General features: G+C 37.8%; 1 protein-coding gene across 2 annotated transcripts; it reads left to right on the top strand.

Moving 5' to 3' along the window:
• Positions 1-1,394: 1,394 nt before the first annotated feature.
• Positions 1,395-19,494, top strand: LOC116169662 (protein bark beetle). Of its 2 annotated transcripts, XM_031485810.1 has the most exons (12): positions 1,395-1,969; positions 8,347-8,510; positions 8,562-12,781; positions 12,982-14,898; positions 14,955-15,166; positions 15,435-15,790; positions 15,908-16,033; positions 16,302-16,316; positions 16,501-16,759; positions 16,810-17,017; positions 17,066-17,322; positions 18,457-19,494. In XM_031485810.1, exons 1-12 carry the CDS (start codon positions 1,655-1,657, stop codon positions 19,255-19,257), a joined length of 8,850 nt encoding a protein of 2,949 aa, XP_031341670.1. In that variant the 5' UTR covers positions 1,395-1,654; the 3' UTR covers positions 19,258-19,494. The 2 variants fall into 2 exon arrangements, with proteins under 2 accessions (XP_031341670.1, XP_031341671.1); XM_031485811.1 differs by lacking the exon at positions 16,302-16,316.
• Positions 19,495-20,624: the final 1,130 nt, after the last annotated feature.

The following is a 20,624-nucleotide window of genomic DNA, read 5'->3' on the forward strand; positions in this document are numbered from 1 at the left end:
TGATCTACACGTTTTCGTTGTATAATTTGCACAAAATTGGTTCATTGCGTTCGTTCAAAACTCAACAAAAATTACGAGTCAAATTTCTAGTCCTCATTTCTTCTCTATTTTGCATTGAATAAGTAAAATTCATCAGGGCTCATCATGGTTCCAAATGAACGTCATTTCATTAAACATGTGAATATTAGCGTAACTTTATAAAAACTGCTAAGCAGATAATTTTATTTTTATTCTGTACATATTCGTTAGACGTAAATAAACTTAAAGATTATAATTTATTTTTATTACAACGAATAAAATTTTTTATTTCGTCATCCTTTACTGTCTAATGGAACCGTTTAATTTATGTAAAGTTTTTTTAATCATACCTCGCGTGATTAGTGTATGTTGTATCGAAGTAAGTTTTTCTATTATATTTTTTATAAGAGTTGGCAATGGCTCATATATGAAAAATGCATTTTGGTTACTTCATCGAACTGGTTTCTTTCTAACATTCTCTATTTCAATTATATGTTCGCAGTTCAAAAACAACAGCACTTTAAAAATGGTTAGTTTAATTGATCCCCAGATGCACCTAATACGGTGTTTGTGAACTATCTTGTAAAATACTATATAATGATTCAAAGCTATAGTAGCCGAGTCATACAGGAATAATAATCCTGCACTCTCTACAACTCTGTGGTCAGCATATAGATTGTGCTTGCGTCTATCAAGATGGCAAATACTATGCGATCAAAAATGAGTTGCTGTCGAGTCTCCTTTGGAATTTTGGTTTATATGGGAAATCGTACTCAACTTGAACTTCCAAAGGTGACTCGACAGCAACTCATTTTTGATCGCCCGTTCGACAATCATCTGTTGTCTCCGGTTGGAAAAATGTTGGTGATCGTATAGTAGGCCATCACGCCTGGCCAATAACCATGGACCTTAATTTTACAGTACAAATATGCTCCAAAATACAAAATAAGAATTATTATCAATCAAGAGTGCAGTTTGAATGTTTTGATTCCTTTTGTGCGAATAAATTTTAAAAAACAAGTTTTACATTAAAGACTGGATTAAAGAGCTAATTATTAGTGTAATATTACACGAGGCTTCCCGTTTCCTAATTACTGCGATTATATAGCCTTATATAGGTAAGGCGCACTCAAGAAATTTGTAGTCAGTAACACAGTTCGCGCGAGTTTTAATTTCATTGTAAGTACTTTCTAAATATGGCATTTAATTAAACGTTAATTAGACTTAACGACACCTACGCGTACGCCTTTATTAAACTAAATGAACTTTTTCAAGTCTATCCACGTTTGTAAACGAATAGGATTGGTGTTGTAGGTGCGCAGTCTAAGTATAACGTCGCCGTCTATCGGTAAAACAAAAACTCACCTGTTCGAAAAACGCGCAGGTGGGACAAAGGGGGGGATATTTACCTGCCCGTCACGTGACGAGCGTTTTTTACGGTAAAAAACAACTCAAACCGCGCCTATGGCGAACGTTGATTGTTGCTCCTGTTCGTAACGGACGTGTTTATAAAACATACCTTTTGTTTAAGAAATCGTTACGTTCATTTGTTTTTTATGCAAAAAGTTCCGTATGTGATCGCCGACATACAGGGTGTTCTCTACAAGGGCGCGTCGCGAACGCTGTGTGACCCATAATGGTGAAATTTAAAAGTTTATATCTGCTACTGTTTACAATAACGCGAGTGAATCTGCAAACGTTGCCCTATTATTGGGGACCACCCTCGACGGAACGCAACTACGATGCACCTTTTAATCCCAATGTCATCGAGCATCCAGGGGGAATAATCAGCAATGACCGGTTTGTTTTCAAAAAGGACAGCAGTAAACCCTACCTCGTACGTAACGATATTTTGGTAGAAAAAGACGGTGAATTGGTTATAGAGGCTGGTGTGAAAATTATTTTCGAACCTCAGATCGGCATAACAGTCCGAGGAATCCTCAACGCGGTGGTGAGTATAAGAAAATTAGATGAAAACGAAATCGGATTTCCTAGTAGGTGATTCACGCGCCGTAATTAAGCATTCCATGGCCAATTGAAACTTTTACTGAATAATGTGGATTCATTACCGCAAATCAATGATTCACTATTATCTTATCGCAATATTTATATTAGAATTCAGGTGGTGTTCTAATTATCGGTATGTACGGAATTCTTTCATTATCGATTTTAAATATTTATTTAATTTGAAGTTGGGCGAATTTGGGCCAGTTTTCCTTTATAGGTATTAGGTAAAGGCCCTGCTAATGTTTATGAGAGTAGAGAGCTTTGAAGTGCGTAAAATTGAACTAATTATGGTATAGATTTAATTACCAGTCATCATAATCTAATTTTATTTTACGATTAAGCAAGGAGAATTTGATGCATTTAACCTAGTTTTTATACAAAACAATTAAACGTGACGGTGACATACTAGCTAGGAGATAATGAAATATGTATTTATACTAAGTACACATTATGCAAATAAGCCAAATGATTAATAATATTCAATAGAATTTATTTGTACCCATTGATCAAACTCCCAATAATTTATAACAATTGACTAGGTATTTTACCACCGAGTTCTGGTTAAAATGGAAAACCTGGCACCTAGCACCAACACGTCCCATAAAATTTAACTTCTTTATCTGTGCAGAGCAGAGGTTGAACATAATTATTATGTTCAAATCGCCTGTGGCAGTTTTTTTACAAAAAAAAACGCATGACTTGTTGAATACAAAATTTTTTGAAGGATGCCATTATGGCAGCCTCGATGGAAGCTTTTCGAAATGTTGTGCTCTCATACTTTTTTTATTGCATACCTACTAGGTACTGAGAATTTTCTCATGCCCCCAAAATTAACTCTTATTCTCTGAAAAAGCTCTCAGGAAATATATTGAAAGACACAAAAATGATTAGATCAGATTAAAAACAATATGGTGCTGGAAACGTCAAATAAATTCAAATATCAGGAAATTAATATGACAACGGTTTACCTATGTATGTTTAAAAATATCTCAACATTCCGTCATTTGAAGAATTTACGAATCTTTAAAACGCTGTATCTCCGCAACAATTAAATTTACTGATCCAGATAAGCCTTAAGGGGCCGTATGTATAAAAGTAAGCAAATGCTTATACTTGCAAAACTCAAAGTAAATACTCGTAACTGCCCCTTCATACTGGTCTGTTTAGCATGGTTTAGCAGCGCTGCACTGCGTCCTGTCCTTCTGCTTAGAAGGGCTGCTAAGTCGCCCAGTGCGAAGGAGCACTTACGAGTATTTACTTTGAATTTTGCAAGTATAAGCATTTGCTTACTTTTATTCATACGGCCCAATGTCTTGAATTATCACAAATTTTGACTAGTTTCAAAAAGGATGCGATAATAATTGCTTAAAAATCTGTCCCTCAAATAGCAGAAAAAATGGCGTATGGTCGAGGGTCTTTCGATGTCCAAAACAAGGTTTTTTCACATCCATATTCCCACTAACAATTTAAAACAAGAAATAGGGATAACCTCGGGGATAACATATCTGTGTCCTAAGCTTCTGAGTTGTGCGGTACGCCTCATCAGAGGATATTGGTGGCCGATACATCGGTAGTAGTCGGAGATGAAGGGGCCGTTCCTCCAGCCTCCACCGCACTTGCCTTATGGTAGGAAAAATAAAAAGACTTTATGATCTACTCTTCGAGTGGGTATAATTGATTTATGATTATATGTAGATTCGGATTCTCAAAAAAAAATGCCCATACAAGACGCTAACGGAAGCCGTCTATTTCCGGCCGTTTAAGCTAGGGAAAATAAAAACGAAGTTTGACATTTTCAATTGTCGGCGATACTTCAGTTATTTTCAAAGTCTAATGACTAATGTGCGTTTTTTTAGTCATAAAAAGGGACAACTTACTGGGCCTCCATTTAACCTACACTGATGTATATCTCCTACCGTTACCGAATTTAAATCACGCCGCGTACATCACATTTCCATGCAGAGTGGTTGCCCCCCTCGTTGCCCCTTCGTTAGTTCATAATTAAAATTCTCAGTTTTTTAAATCATGGAACCATCCTATTTTCACTTATGACAGCAGAATATCTAGGGGATACAATGTTGCTTATTTTTGTTGATTTAATTATATTCGAGATTATATTACTTGATTGGTTAAATGGTATGTCCAAGAAACGGTGTGTCATATTCACTCTAATGCCCTTACAATTATACATGAGATTTCTTGAAAGATCATTATATAGACCAGAATTAACTCCGTGATTGTAAAGTAATTGGATTATAATCATGGCTTTTTACAGTGAAATTTAATACAAATACCGTTCTTTTGTGTGAGAACTTTTAGCAACAACAATCGACATTTAAACATGATATATAGGCACCTACGTTGTAGGTACCTACTTTCTAAATAATGTAAGCACGGGAGTCGGAGTAGTAAAAATTAAAAAAAAACTATTATTGTATGTAGAACAAGTTGATAAAATGTTGGTTAGTATTTAAGTAGTGTAGATGTTAGATGGAGACAACACAAACAAAATATAGGTACCTACCTACTGAAATATAATATGTACAACTTAGATTTTCGCATCTGGAATTTGATTTAATATAAAAAATAATGTCATTTTTGGTAACGTTTAAAAGTCGTTTAGTGCAAATGAATGATTATGTATTTTTACAAAGGATATTCCTCATTCAGTTAGCTGTTAGAGAGTGATGATGCTTCCTTTTCCGGCGCTGTTAAACTATTTCTTTTACTGTGTCGTAAAGCCATTGCTCAGTGACGCAATATAATAACAATATGTTCCACATTCCGTTAGTTGTACACAAAGAAGACCATTCGAAAGTCACGAAGTTCTTTCACTATATATTTTCAGATGTTACAATGGATCGAAGAGTTCGATATATAATAATTTAAAAAAAAACGTCGTTGAATTGATTGTAACATGTAGCACTCAATTACTCCCTGAAACTACAACCCTTCAGAAATCCCAGAAGATAAGAAGTAGGTAAATCTGATTAAAGTTCAAACCCTTGTTACCTGGTATCGGCACGCCAAGTAACTCCTAACCTCGCCCCTAACGCTCAAGGTATCACCCTTTTATTATTTTTGGTGAAATGTGTTTTTATCTAAAAGATGGCTTGCACTTTTTGTGTTGAAGTTCAACAGTTGAACAGCGTGTTTTAGAGGAATCTATTTGAACCTCGATTTGCGCCGTTTGTAACAAATTTCTACTAGGTAATGAATACCTTTATTTTGCAAATTTCGTCACATTAGGCATTCTGCAATGACATATTTTAATTCTGTCACGAGGTGATTGTGGAGGAGCGGAGATTTATGCGTTCGCTCGTAATTTTTAAACTTTGGTTTGGATAAAATGCTTACGGATCCATTAATTGTTATTTATTATACAAGACGATAAAGGGGCATTTTAGCCATTGAGTGAAAGATGTTAATTCAAGAGTGGCGCAGAACAGTGTGCAATTAGTAAAGTGAGTCTAACCATTGATTATATACTTACGAAAGTATATAATCAATGGTCTAACTTAAGTAATATCATAGTGTAAGAATAGAATTCCACTATTAAATTTTGATAAATAAAAGTTTTATGTTTATGTTTGGGTTTACAACTGTTTAGTAGACTATTGTTTTGGGACTGCTTGCTGACTATTCTTGGAGCTGAATCTGTACTTGGTTAGAGCCTTGTCATGGTCGACTCATCCTCGTTGAAAATGGGTAACTACCGAGGATCTGTGGAGGAAATAATACACGACTGAGGATCGTAGTGTATTAGTGTGTACCTATTATATCTTGTCGTTCATAAGCAATGGCGGTGAAATTCATTGCGATTTGATACTCAACTTTTCATGCAATTCTGTTCAGGGGCGGTTTTATACATCCACTCAGGGGGGGGGGGGCGAAAATAAAAAAGCCACAGAATTGCAGATGCAGAGGTGCGCGGGAATTTTTTTTGAGTAGCTTTGACCCAATTTCAGCTGTTTTTTTTGTTAAACTATCTATTGCCGCATTAATTTCCGAATACTGACAAAGACAGAAAAATTACGAGAGGCGATAATGATAGTGCTAAAGTACAGTCGTGAGTCGCAGTCTGGACAATACACGATTCCGCCCCCGCCGGCATTATTTTGTGTACCTATTTTATTCAATTTTACTTTTCCGTCAGGTGGTTTGTGGTTAGGCCTATTTAATTCGATTATTATGTAAACCTAATGAAATAAAAAAAACAATTGAGCAGTATGTTTAGGGGGGGGGGGCGATCTCCCCTGTCGCCCCCCCCAAACCGCCCCTGATTCTGTTTGCATTGAAATAAATAAGTTTCTGCGAAATGGAAATTGAAAATAAATACTTATTTACTATATTAAACATATATATTTTCGGTATATAGTTACAAAAAAATTCCTTGCCTAAAAGCTCAGTACGTAGGTACCTACTTCGGTACCTACATACAATTCTAAATTTAATGGACTGATTCATCACTACGGGTTGGAGGTCAATTCCTTTAAGTGGGCATTAAGGATGAGTGTACGAAAGACGAATAAATGAAGTGAAGTAAACTTTTTCCAACGTACCTACAAACGTAGAATAATATTAATGAGTGGTGCCGCGATGATGAAATGTCACGTTAGTACCTACGTGATGATTGCCATTGCGAATAGGTATAAAAGTTGTTAACTAAACATGGAGAAGGAAGGCGAAAGGATGAGGCTTCCCAACATAGTGGGTGCCATTGACCTGGACCTGATGGAATACCGTATAAGTGCCATGCTTCGTTTCAGATCTTGTTTCGCTTTACGCTTTCTTAAATACAATTCCGAACGGTACGAAATTGGATCGACTTTTGGTAACAGTTAAAATGACATGTAAAGTAATGGATTATGACAATGAATGTAACCCTGACTTTCAAGTCGAGTATTCGTACCTACCTACCTAATTAATAGATAGTCAATTCGCATGTATCCGGTGGTGCAGCTGCCTATTTTTAAATTGGAGTTAATGACATGGAACGCCCACGTTTTTGACTATAACCACAGACATGTTGTCTGTGCTATAACTAAATGTCAAATGTTTCATCCGTGGTGGACTTTTTTTACCGCTCTACTTTGCCGTTATTGTGGCATGCTTGGTGGTGTACCATTAGATCTGCAATTTGTCAAGCGATTAAGGACGGAATCACAAATTTGCAATGACCATTTAATAATTCTGGAGGTGATATTCATCCTAGAAGGTGTAAATAATAATTCTTTAACAGTTTTTACCTTACATTTGCAATTTTTATTTCATGCAATTGTAATTTTATTTTTTCTCCTTTAATTTATTAGTGGGTAAGATTTCAACCGAAGTTGCTTTACCAAATTTCTAATACTTAAGTAAGTAATCTATAGATTCTAACCAGAAACTCTCATTGCCGGAGTCAAGCATCTACTACCTACATTACATCATGTTTTGTCCATTTTTCTAATTCGAAGTGCTGTAGTCGGACAGTGGAGAACCCTATAATGTGAAAACATTCCAAAAGAGCAGAAGAACATTGCCATCAAATCAAACCAATCCAGAATTCGTAGTAGTGTAGGTTATAGTTTTAAATTATAATATCAATTCTGATTGTATGTCCTGATATAAAAACGGTTAATTATGAAATCACTTAATTTAGGCGTACTTCCTCAATTACGTTTACCTATTTAAAACACTTTAATTAGCACATTTCAAACATTTGGTAATGAATAATCAAATAATGAGAAAAGAGTGGAATGGGCGGTTGCCAAACGCATTATGTTCAGAGTCCATGTTATGTAATAAAAGATGCGAGAAATGAGATTGATTTGTCCCATTTGGCCATTTCGAGTAAGTACTTATTATTTATCTCGTATAGCAACCAAGGTACGGTTTTGGTCAGAAGTAATGTCCCTCGATTATCTCAAGTGTGGCACATAATTAAGATACCAGATCTCCTGTGAGATTTGAGCTTCTTTTCAACATGAGGAAAATGCCTAAGATTGAAATGAAATTGAACTAAATCACGGAGAAGCTGACACATTGGTACTTTTTCTACAGTTGCAGTTTCTAAGGGAGGACATTACTTCTGACCACGACTGTACATAATCAGGTACATATACAAACTTGACTTGCTAAGCATGCAGTAATAACAGTCAAATACCTGCATTTTATGTTTTGCAGTTATTATTAATAAAATTTAAAATATGATAACTTTTCTTAATTAGAAATGTTTCAGCATCTGTACTAATACTAGCTACTGCGGTAAATCCGATTTCGTAAATTTCTGTAACTATCCCATACTTTAATGGGTATAGATATGTATTGTATTGTCAGGGCACCGAAGATAACAGAATCGTGCTAACAAGTAATGCCGACACATCCACGGTAAATCGAGAATATCCCAAAATTCGTTTGGTAGACGGACCTAGTATATTGGCAGGACGAGTGCAACTTTTTCACAAAGAAAAGTGGAGAAGTGTATGTACAAACTCTCGAAAGTAAGTGAACTCCACTCTTTACTGCCAAAGATCTTCCATATGTAATTTCAGTTGGACAGTTGCCGATATGCAAACGGCCTGCCGTGAACTGGGATTTCAAGGCGGAAGCTTCTTCAACTGGCTCAACAGGGAAATGCCAGTGCAACCTCGCTTACTGTACGAAGAACCGCGCTGCGTAGGTACTGAGCAATCTCTAAGGGACTGTCAGTGGTCATCTCGGCAGCTGGGATCGGGTGTGTGCGACTATCATCCGGATCTTGCAATCGAATGCTTGTCAAGATATGATACGCCAGTGAAATACTGGAGGGGAATACGTTTCGAAAATGCTCAAAACGAAAAATTGCTCGAAACTCAAAATACGCTTTACATTCCAAGCTCACTATCCGAACTGAAATATGTGATTGTAAAGTACGCGGGAGTTGGGCGCGATTATAACGCCACAAGTGCCATACATATACAAGGTGTGCCGCCTATAATGGGCAATTTGGAGGTGATCAATTCTGCTTACAATGGTATTAATATAACACTGCCTGATGCACCTGTAAGAATTACCAATTGCACATTAAGACGTAATCGCGGATATGGTGTATTCATTAACTCCAGTTATGGCTTAGCTCACATAGATGGATGCATGATCACCGATAATGGTGGTGATGGTGTTCGATATTTTCATAACGAAGCCCGTCCAAATGAAAAACGCGATATTTCAGAAATATCAGACTTTTGTACTTTGGCAATCACGTCTTCTCAGACGTATCCAATCGAAATATACGCAGACCAATCACTCTTTTACGGTACTGATAAGTATTGTTCTAAGTATTTTACGACGCGTTATGGACAGGTCTTAACACTGGACATATTGAGATCCGAGACTGACAGAAATAACAGTGCCACCATCGAACTTTATGACGGTTCTTCTGTCAACAATCGTCTTCTTACTTCTTTCCCCATACGCAATAATACACGGCCTGAATCCGTGACGACCACCAGTAATCAAATTTACATAGTCTTTAAAGCGGAACCGCGCACCAATTTGGTAGTCTACATGAGGCTCACCTCTGGATTGCATCGAACATACGAGTTAAATGTTAGTAGATCAGATGTTTCAAGAAATTCGGGGAGAGGCATTGCTATAGATAATTTACGTTCCCAGCTACACGTGCACAAAACTTCGGTTTCTAAAAATGATCATGTGGCCGGCGTTCATGTTACAAGCGGCGTGGGTCACATTAACATTACTAACAGCAAAATTTCATTCAACAAAGGGGACGGGATTAATATCACATACACTGGTGGAAACAGAAACATCTCACAATCATCCATTAGCTCTAATCTAGGATACGGTCTAGCAATCTGGCTAAATGACACAGCTGAAACTGAGTACCACTTCATAAAGCAAATGACTGTGGTGGAGTATTCAGAAATCATTAAAAACGCAGACATTGGAGTTTTACACGGCAACTTTTGTGGGCCATCCTTCATCAACATCACAGGGAATAAGTTTGAGAACTCTCTGGATACCGCCCTAGAAGTCCTATCATGCTGGCTAGCAGTAAATATTTCAACGAACCTAGAAATTGGGCACAATACATTTTTAGGTAGTGAAAAAGTATCGATCAAAATCATACCGGTCTTAAATTTAGTCGCCCACGTTCAATACAATTGGTTCAAGTATGGAGCGTATGGCGCGATTGCAATAAAGAATCAACTATTGGAAGAGTTTAACTTGCTTCCCGCTCACATACTCGTGGAACAGAATTACTTCTTCGAAAACAAGGGCTACTTCGTGGTGAGTCTTGGACTCTCACCTTACGCCGACAAACAGTCGCTAATGTTCACTAGAAACTTTGTCAAATTTAACAATATCACCGAACCTTTTCAATCGGAGGACGGTTCGGCGTCAAAACTCAACCCGCGCAGTCGCGTCGCGGCCGCAATCGTGATCGGTTCCAGTAACATTTTGGTCTACAGAAATATAATTGAAAACCCCTCCTCTAGGTACGAAATTGGAAGTCACTTCGAGGATCAAAGTAAGATACTGAACTGTTCGTATAATTGGCTCGGATTTAGTGAAGAGGAGAAGATCTTCCATCGAATTTTTGATCGGACCGATCGATATAATTTAGCTAAAGTTGTGTTTGTACCGTACCTCTTGCACAACTCAAATCCATCAACGACACGGTTTAATTACCTACCTCTGTATGTGCCGATATTTCGTAGGCAGCATTCAAATGTTGTGGGAGGAGAGGTGGAGGGCGAAGAAACTTTAGCACCTGGCGAGTATGTGGTTGAGAAGGATATTAATATCAGGCCTGGTGGGAAGTTGACCTTAGAACCTGGTGTGACGTTACGTTTTCCGGCGTCTGTGGGAATTATGGTTGGTGGACGTTTGGAAGCTCACGGCATCGGACCGGATAGTATCAAATTTACAATGAAAGAAGAGATCAAACACCCCATAGATGAGGAGACTTACGAGACGGATATCGAGAAAGTTAATGAACAAACTGAGGTTGCAACCGAATCATTAACCGTCCCAATACGGTTACTAGGAGAAAAGGCTCCCACCGAAGGTCGTCTTCAAGTAAACATTAACAATAGGTGGGGTACAGTATGTAATTATGGGTGGACTATCGAAAATGCCGCCCTTGTTTGCAATCAATTGGGTTTTGTTTTAAACCGTGATGATTGGAACATGCAAAGAAATGAGATTCCATCCGCTGGTATCTCTGAGGAGGTCATTTTGAGTAATGTGAAGTGTACCATGTTTGATACCGATATATCAAATTGCAAAGCAGAAAGTGTAGATGATTTTGAGTATTCATGCTCCCATGAGAATGATGTGGGTGTGCGATGCTACGAGAGCTCTTGGGCTGGTATGCGTTTTAGTGTCTTGGCAGAGAGATCTAACTTACAGTATATCACGATAGAAAAGGCTGGTTTATTAGATTATACGACCAATTATTTTAAGCCCGCCTTACAAATCGATTTTGCTCATCATAACTTTGAGAGCATCAAAGTAGTTGACAACCTTTACGATGGCTTGGGCGTACTGTATTCTGACATTTACACTTCCGACAGCGTAAATATTGTGAAAAATTCGGAATTTTCACGCAATAAGGGCGCTGGGATTAGCTTTAAACAACTTGGTCTAAAAGTACAGGGAAGTACAATTGAAAACAACGAGTTTGGTATTAGGCACAATCCAGCACTTACCAATCTACAACAACGAGAATTAGCCGGTTGGTTTAGCATAACTGACGCAGACATATACTACAAACCATTTTGGATTCCTCTGGATAAGGGGAATGACATTATCGTTAATGAACGAACGACCAAGTATCTTGTAACATCAAGAGTTATTAACGAAGATATTACACGATCATACAAAATCAGTTGCCCTCCCGGTTACGTACTCGGAATACAACTGCTGAATCCCATCGAAAATCGAAGCACAGAGTCAATTCTCATTCATAATAGCATTACGTACAACGGCATCTCTGACATCTGGAATGTTACGCGCGACTTAACAGTTTTTCCAACCACATCAACAACTCACGGAATTATTCTTGACTACACCAGCGGCCCGTACGCAACGGGCGGGACAGTATTTGTGATAAGTGCAATTAATGCACCCGTTCAAAATATACACAACAAAATCGTAAAAGGACCCATTCCAACTTTGTCAGTTTCCAATTCGAAAATTCGCAGTAACAAGTACGGCGTTCACGCTTCATTTTACAATCGATATCTAAACGAACTCGGGGAACACTTCCTCCGCAAAGCAAACGAGTCCATGAAGTTTCTCCACTGCGAAATCTCCCACAATAAACTTGAAGCAATATACATTCACTCCCCACACTGGGATCTGCATCAAAGCAACATTTCAGAAGTGACAATAATGTTGAACAACACACTCATAACAGACAACGGACATGGTATATACCATTTCTCTCGAGACATGCGCTTCTCCAACAATCTCTTCCACTACATATTGCAAGATGACACTATTGAGCGCAATGGCAAAAATGGTTTCGCCATCAACCTACCTTACGTATGGCAATACAATGAAAACTTTACTCATTCCGTTTATATGCACAATAACACTTGGAGGAACAATAAAGACTTCGCTATTGTTATTGATGGACATTTTGCCATAGTGAACATAACTAAAAATGTTTTCGTGGAAAATAGTTGCAAAAACAGCTTGTTGGCCTTCAAAGGAATGGAGAAGAAATTGTTGATCAATTTCAATAAGATTGAAAATAATAATGGTGAGTCAGTTTCTGTTTCATAGTGCATTGTTTGTATTGTTTCACTTAATTCGGACACCTTTCATAACTCGAACAACAAAAATGTGGAGTTTGAAAGATATACCTAGTGAGATGCCACGTCAAAAACACGCTTGTGGCGATAGCACAACATCATTGCACTTATTTTGTATTAAATTAATTTACTACCCTTATAATTGTAGGTAGAACAATGGTGGAATTCAGCTCTAACAGCCAGTCCGAAATTCTTGGAACCGTACCCGCTCGATTTGTATACAATGAATTGAAACGCAACCGTCATATCGCGACACTAAGAAACTTTGGAGTGCTCCAGGTATACTCTGAGCCGACATGCGTGATAGGCTTCAATGGAATTCAAAAAATCAATATAAATCGAAATCTAATTGTCGACAACAACTTGGACTATCAACTCATCGCCGGAATAAAAACCGCAAAAATTGACAATTATCTCGATGCGAAAGAAAATTGGTGGGGCACAATTGAAGAGCGAGAAATCGAGAAAGCCATTTTCGATTTCGACGATTGGAATAATCACGCGATTGCACAATTTCGTCCATTTCTCCTGCACGATTCGTTCGAAGCAAGTCACTCGGTGTCGTTCGAAACTGAAAAGGTGGTCGACTTAGACAATCTCGGGGGACGGCTCTATGAAGATTTGATTATTCCCATGCGCGAGGAAGCGTATGTCGTTAAATCCGATATTACAGTTATGACGAAAGCGACACTGATCATTCAGCCTGGGGTGGTTATGGAGTTCGGTCCGAATATTGGCATTTTGGTTTTGGGCGTGCTGAAAGCTGAAGGAATGAAGGGCTATGAAATAACGTTCAAACCTCTTACAAAACCCGCACATATCGATGAATATCGAGGAAGTAAACGGGTCAGAAGGCAACTGGAAAATTTTGTTGCGCAAGATACAATTCGTTTGTGCAAAGGGAGACAATGTCAGGAAGGGCGGGAGGAATTGCCAAATGAAGGGTTTTTAGAGTACTTTAATAAGACGACGCTTCAGTGGATACCGATGTGTGACCCACGGTTTACCGAGCGAAATGCGCAAGTGGTATGCCGCGAATTGGGTTTTGATTGGCTTACAGCTTATTTCTCATTCGACATTAGAATCGAGTTTCACAGCAATTCGTTGTCAAGAATATGGTCGTGGCCGGAACCTTTAGAATGTAAAGGAACGGAAATGAATTACGAGGAATGTCCTATACGTTTAAATGGGCAACAGTTTGGTCACAGACACGAGTGCAAATGGAACGATAAGTTCGTTTTTATACACTGCGGTAAGCATGTTTCCCAAGTGGATTATTGGGGTGGAATACGTTTTGCCGACGCGCAGTTTGAGCAACATTTTTATGAGCACAGAATTCACGATATACACACTCATGATACTGTAAAAACCACTGAATCGATTTTAGAGTTCGTGAACGTTGTGGGCGCAGGTATTTTGCATAATGAGAAGTCACCAGCAGTGCAAAGTGTTATTAAAAGCCCGAAGATAAACTATGTCAATGTGAAAGCCGCTGCTTCACATGGAATTAACCTGATATCGCCCACTAACACCATTAATTTACTAGGAAATAATGTGGAAGACACTTTGGGGGTAGGTCTGAATATCTTGTCTCTGACGGGCGAAGGACGCGAATCAACTGAGTCGAGCTTCACGCCTTTGAAAGGTTTGCAAATTCCATACCATCTATTCAGTCTTATTGACGTGTGCGACACAACGAAAGTGGTTAATGTGGAGGAACGCGTCTTGATTTATTACAAGTACGATAACCATCCGGTCAGTTGCGTGAAAATCTTTAGGAGCTCCTACAATGTTAAACCCTTCGGATTCCGCCTTTTACAGTTCAATTTATTTAACACATCTGATGACTACGGGATTCCCGATTTTATATCCTTACACGATGGTGATATTTACAACGTTTCTTCGAAAGTTATTGCCCACATTACCATGGATTCGGAGGATTTCAACGGATTGTACAGAACTAAAGAGCCTAGTCTAAGTATTAAACTGTTTGCGAAAGGAGCTTCATCTAGCCACGGTTTCATCGCTGAAGTTGTCACTCTTCCTATTTCAGCCATAGGCTTTAGTAAGTATACCTCATCCGAGTTCCGCCAACACCTAACGTGCGCGTGTCACTTTCAGATCGGGATGTGCAGCACAACATTTCATTTTCAGTAATAAATAGGAATCGAGAGGGAGGTTTGTTGTATATGTCGGCAGGAGAGGTAAATCCAATCGTTACAATTGAAAAGAATCAATTTACCAACAATTGTGAAAAGCTATATGGCAATTTTTCAACTTGTACTGCTGCTATTGAGATGGATATACAAAACACTCAAAGTGTCTTCTTCAGGGTATGTATAAGCTTCACTCGCGCAAGGATAGACTGCACAGTAAAACGCTTAGATTACCTACCTATATGAAGTCGTAAACAGCCTTGCCCTTTCATAGTTTTCTTGCTAAACAATTAAGAGTTTTTGAAATAAAACAATAACTTGTTTTTTGAAATTCGACAAGTTTCTGATTCTTATAATAGGTAGCGTACTTACGTACCTACCTCTTTAACTTAGTAATTTTGTTTATTGTGCCACAGATCAAGTATTGAACAATTGTATTTTTTAGAACAATTTAGTCCAAAGCAATCAAGGTGGATTATCGATCAAATCGGATTCGCGTGGTTCCGCAACTTCCCTGAAAGGCTGGATACACAACAACCTCTTTGTGAACAATACAAATTATCCCGCCATGTACGTTGAGGGACGAAAATCGTCTCCCTACCAAGAAGTAACAATCTATCGCAACTACTTCACTCGGAACGTGGCAGTTTATGAGAATAATATTGTTCTCAAACAAGTGGTTTCCAATTTTAGCTTTAATTACATTAAACGAAATATTGGATTACAAAATTTGGAAGTGTCCGGTTTTGATAAGGTCAGATTGCCCATTTACCAAACGACCACGCATAACGGATTTTATAAGTAAGTTTATAACACTGTGCTTGATAAATACAATTAGAAAAACATACAACAAACACCAAAAATGACAAAAATACTTTAATTGGGCGTGTTTTAATTTATTTAAATAATTCCTTATAGCAATTATGCCGTACATACAGACAGTAGATCTACCATTGTCGCTGGTACTGCAGGTCAGCATTATGTCGACAACATTTTCTTCAACCCAGACAACGATTATGAAATGATTACAGTGAACAGATCTTTGTAAGTATATTTGTTAATCACTTAAAATCTGTAACGATCAATTGAGATCACCTTATGAACACAACTAATTTGTTGAGCAGCGCTCGTTCTGAATGTGCGCAGGTATCTAGCAACCACGTCTCGGTATAGCATATTTGAATATATTTTCAAACAGTTGCAGTATGGTACAATATCTGTTTTGTTTTGTCACTTGTGTTTAGTTATGGATATGTATTATTGACATGTATTTTAACTTATTTTCTTTTTATGTTGCATGGCGCATGTTCAGGTTTAATTTTAGCAGGTAAGAATTTTAATTATTTTGGTGTAGATTATTCTGCATGTGCGCTTTTGTATTAGTCGAAACGAAAACACAACTTCATGTATGTAAAGCACTTTACCGTCTCCTGTTATGCTATATTAAAACTATAATAATTGTTTGTGGCAAGTTACAGCGGTATATATATCTTATTTAGAGCCTATTTCAGCACATTAGAAGTATGGAAAACCAAAATCGATGCAGCACACAACTACTGGGGAGTAAACACAACGTTAGCTGTGCGGGGAAGGATAAGGGATCAAACTGATGATGCTCGACTACTTGAAGTTGTACATTCGCCATATTACATGAACAATCAAAGTATTTTGAATGGGAAGTGTCCTCCAGGATGGGATTTGGTAGGAAATACGTGTTACATGTTTATTGGCGCCCCCATGTCGTTTTTCGAGGCGAATAAATTTTGTCGAGTAAGTGTCAACTCTTTGTGACTGTTAATATAAAAATAATCTGTTAATAGGATGACAATGCCTCAATACCCTACCTAGTTGGAACAACGAACTACTTAGATCTGTACGATTTCTTAAAGAAGCAACAGCAATGGTACTTATTTTCTGATCGTATCTGGGTGCAACACATAGATAAAATAAATCAGTGCACGATGTTTGCCTATCAAACTGTGGAAATTGAAGACTGTTATCTGCGGTTACCTTTTATTTGCGAGATAGGTTTGTCTCATCGTTTTGTATTTACAGTTCTTTATTAAATACTTTCAGATCCAAAAGTAACAATCAATCCCCTCACATGGCACGGTGATACTATATCAATAGCTGTAATTGGATGCCTTGCGGTCGCTCTTTGTTTAATAATATTCGTCATAGCATGCTGGTGGTCAAAATCAAAGTACCGACATGCGCAACGGCTTCAAAGACGTAACAGCATCAGACAAAGCTTGCACTCTGTGCGGTCCCTTGGATCTATCCAGGGAGGCTTTTCCGATTTTGGATATCGACGTGGAAAGCCATCACAAATGGTACTCATAATATAAAGGCTTTCTGACTCTCTAGTAGCATAGAGTAAATATTATTTACTCCATGCTAGTAGTTAGCTCGTAGATTTTAGTTCTGATTATCATTGGGGAAAAACTGCACTTTTAGTTAACAATGTACAAAATCTATACCGATCTATCTACTGTGTAGACGTTAGAAATATTGCTTTTCTGAAACTACTTTAGAAACAACTACTTTCGTCTCTAAAAAGGGTTAAGAAATAGTACATTAAATATCAAGGTAGAGAAGTACAGTATTATTGCCTGAGCACCAAGATTAGGTACATCTCGAGGCGCTTGCGCCGAGGGGTGTAAGGTGCGAAGGCAATAATAGACTTCTCTGCCGTGGTATATATACTATTTTTTTCACTACTAGCACTTGAAATCCTCTAAATTAACATATTATATTGATAAGAGAGTTAACGGTTGGACAGAATTGTTTGTTTCTTAATTTAACATGTCAATCAAGTACGTGGAAGTACAAGTCAAACAGGCTGTATTTTGTTCTGTCATTGAGATTTTTCAAAGAGTAATTTCGTTCGAATTTTTTCAAAATGTGATAATTTTAGGTATGTAATTTCTCTGGAAATTGCGAATGGTGGCAATTATTCGTTTTAGAGAACTTGTATAAACGTTCATTGAGCGAAATTTCGGGTTGTGTTTTCTAAAAGTGACAGCGTGACAGTTCTCATTATTGACTACTAGTTAATAATAAAAAATTATTAACCACTAACAAATGCCGAGAAAGCCTACTTTACAAGTGGAAAAAAGGTTAATAATCATGTCATCAGACGCTAGTAGTGAAAAAATATGATTTTCCTCTAGTGAGGAAAAAAAAAACAATTGCTGCGTTAATCTTAATAGACATTTAAAATTGAAACAAACCCGAATCTAGATTGCTATATGTGCCATACTTTATCATTGCATACAATAATTTTTCAATTAGTTTTAGAAAAAATTATGTGTAAAACTTCAGAAGAAAGTGTTTTTCAACTCTCGCTCAATTGACACACTCACTCGCTACGCTCATTTGTCAAACTTTGACCTCAATCCACTTTTTACTCTGAATATCTTATTAATCAATGTCCTAAACTAAACTATCCGATCACCTTATTGCAGAGCACTCGTTCTACTGACACCTTAACCAAAAATTCGGACTATAAAAAAATGGACAACGGATCAATTGACAGCATGGAGAAGTCGACTTGTAATTCTTCAATAGAAGATAACCAATCTTACGACATTTACGAAACTCACAATCCCCCGGCGCCGCCTGAATTGGTGTACAACCCAACAATCGAGTTCCACAAATCTCCTACACGATATGGAACTCAAACACCAACATCTGGCGAGTACTTGGCATTCAAAAATGAGGGCTTTCGAGATAATTCGACTTTTGGAAGCGCAAACACTTCGAACCATCAGTCGCGTGCAGACAGTGTTCAGTTAATTTCTGATGACACCCCTGAAAGTCAAGATGATAGCAAGTACATGCCGTACGACTATTACAACACCGACACTCTACCACTCGGCGGAAAAATGGATTTAAAGAAATCGGATTCCACATTAGATTCCGATTATAAGGAATACGGTAGTGCCTACGCTCCAAATAAGCCAAATATGAGTTTCTTGAAGGAACTCAAATCGAAAGTTCCCAACACCAATGGTTACGTGACAAAACGAGATTTGCCGCCCCCTCCAGATCCACCCAGTTCCGACGAAGCACCCGTTTATAACACTCACGGCGTAGCAAAAACTACAGATGAAAACATTTTAAAGCCTAGAGCCGAAAAATCAAAAAGCGAAATATTTTTAGAAACAAACTTTGACTACGTCGAAGGCGAAGAAGAACCATTTATGTCGCCCAGTATTTCGGAATCGAGACGTAGCCAAAGCCAGCCATTAGAAACCGCGATGTAGATTATTTATGAACTGACATCTTAACTCAGGTGTGATATTAGTATGTAGTTTCTGGACAATTGAACGCGAATATTTTCTTTTGTATATAAAAAAAATGTTAAATTTAAATACTTATAGGGAAAAATTGACTGCGCTGTCATGACTGCCTTAGGTAGGTACATTACACATTCCATCCAAAAAGGTGCAATTTGTATATAAATTTTATATAAGATATATTACACTGTTTAATAATAATAATAATGTCTTTTATTAACTACATTACATCTGAATGCATGCATAAGTACAAAGAAAACAACAATCTGTGTGCTAAGTAGCTAATGGGGCGAAGTTCAAATGCAGTTCTCAACAGAAACTGCATTCGCTCTTCCACTTAACCCATTTCCCAAATATACAGTGATATTCATGTAGAAGTAGACATAGGGATTTCCTATAGGAATTTCCTATGTCTACTTTTACATGATAAAAAGTCTCCTGAAAGACGCCTAATTTTATGCAACCAAAATAACTTCTTGAAACAAATAAAGATCTGGCTGTCATATTAACGATTAACGATCCTCGAGATCGTTTATAATTTTGTATTACTGTCTGTCTGTCCGTGTGCACGATAACTGTGTAGAAACGTATGATCGCTTTGAAAATTGATACATATGTTCTTCAGGATGTAATAAGAAAGGTCGCTATTGTTTTTCGGCTACGTAGACTAACGGGCCAAAAAGTTACAGTCCAAAAACTGCCCAAACCTTCAAAAAAGGTTTTTTTTTTATAATTCTTGTGTTACAAAGCCTGCAATTCCGAAAATCGGATGTGGTCTGGCGCCACCGTGCGCAATATGCTGGAGGTGGTATGCCAGGGCACCGGGGTGGAAATATTGGTCTGTTGCTTTAACCCCAACGGAACCCCGCAACCGTTTCGTAAGACGATGGATTGGTTTTTGAGGTTTGAAGGGAACATAGCGAATACCGCACTTTCCAAAATTGGTGCGTACTCATTTGCAACAAAATGCCCCGAACGAACCAAACACGCGAATTTTCACAGAAAAATGGAATAAATTCAGCGCGCGCGGCGCGTTTGGTTTGTTCGGGGCATTTTGTTGCAAATGAGTACACACTTTTAGACCATATAGTTGATCTAAGCCAGGGATGGGGAAATAGCGGCCCGCGACATGGTTTGTTCCGCGGGTAATATCAATCACTTATTTTCATAAAAACAAATTTATATGAACAAAATGACTGAGGAACACCTTGAGAGCGTTTTGCGAATTTCTTCCACTAATTTGGAGCCAAATTTCGACTCTATAATGAATGAACAGTCAAAATTTCATTTGTGACACTCCAGGACATTAAAACAATAATTTTTGCCAAGCTGAT

Source organism: Photinus pyralis, unplaced genomic scaffold, assembly GCF_008802855.1.
Source record: "Photinus pyralis isolate 1611_PpyrPB1 unplaced genomic scaffold, Ppyr1.3 Ppyr1.4_LG4, whole genome shotgun sequence".
Lineage (NCBI taxonomy): Eukaryota > Metazoa > Arthropoda > Insecta > Coleoptera > Lampyridae > Photinus > Photinus pyralis.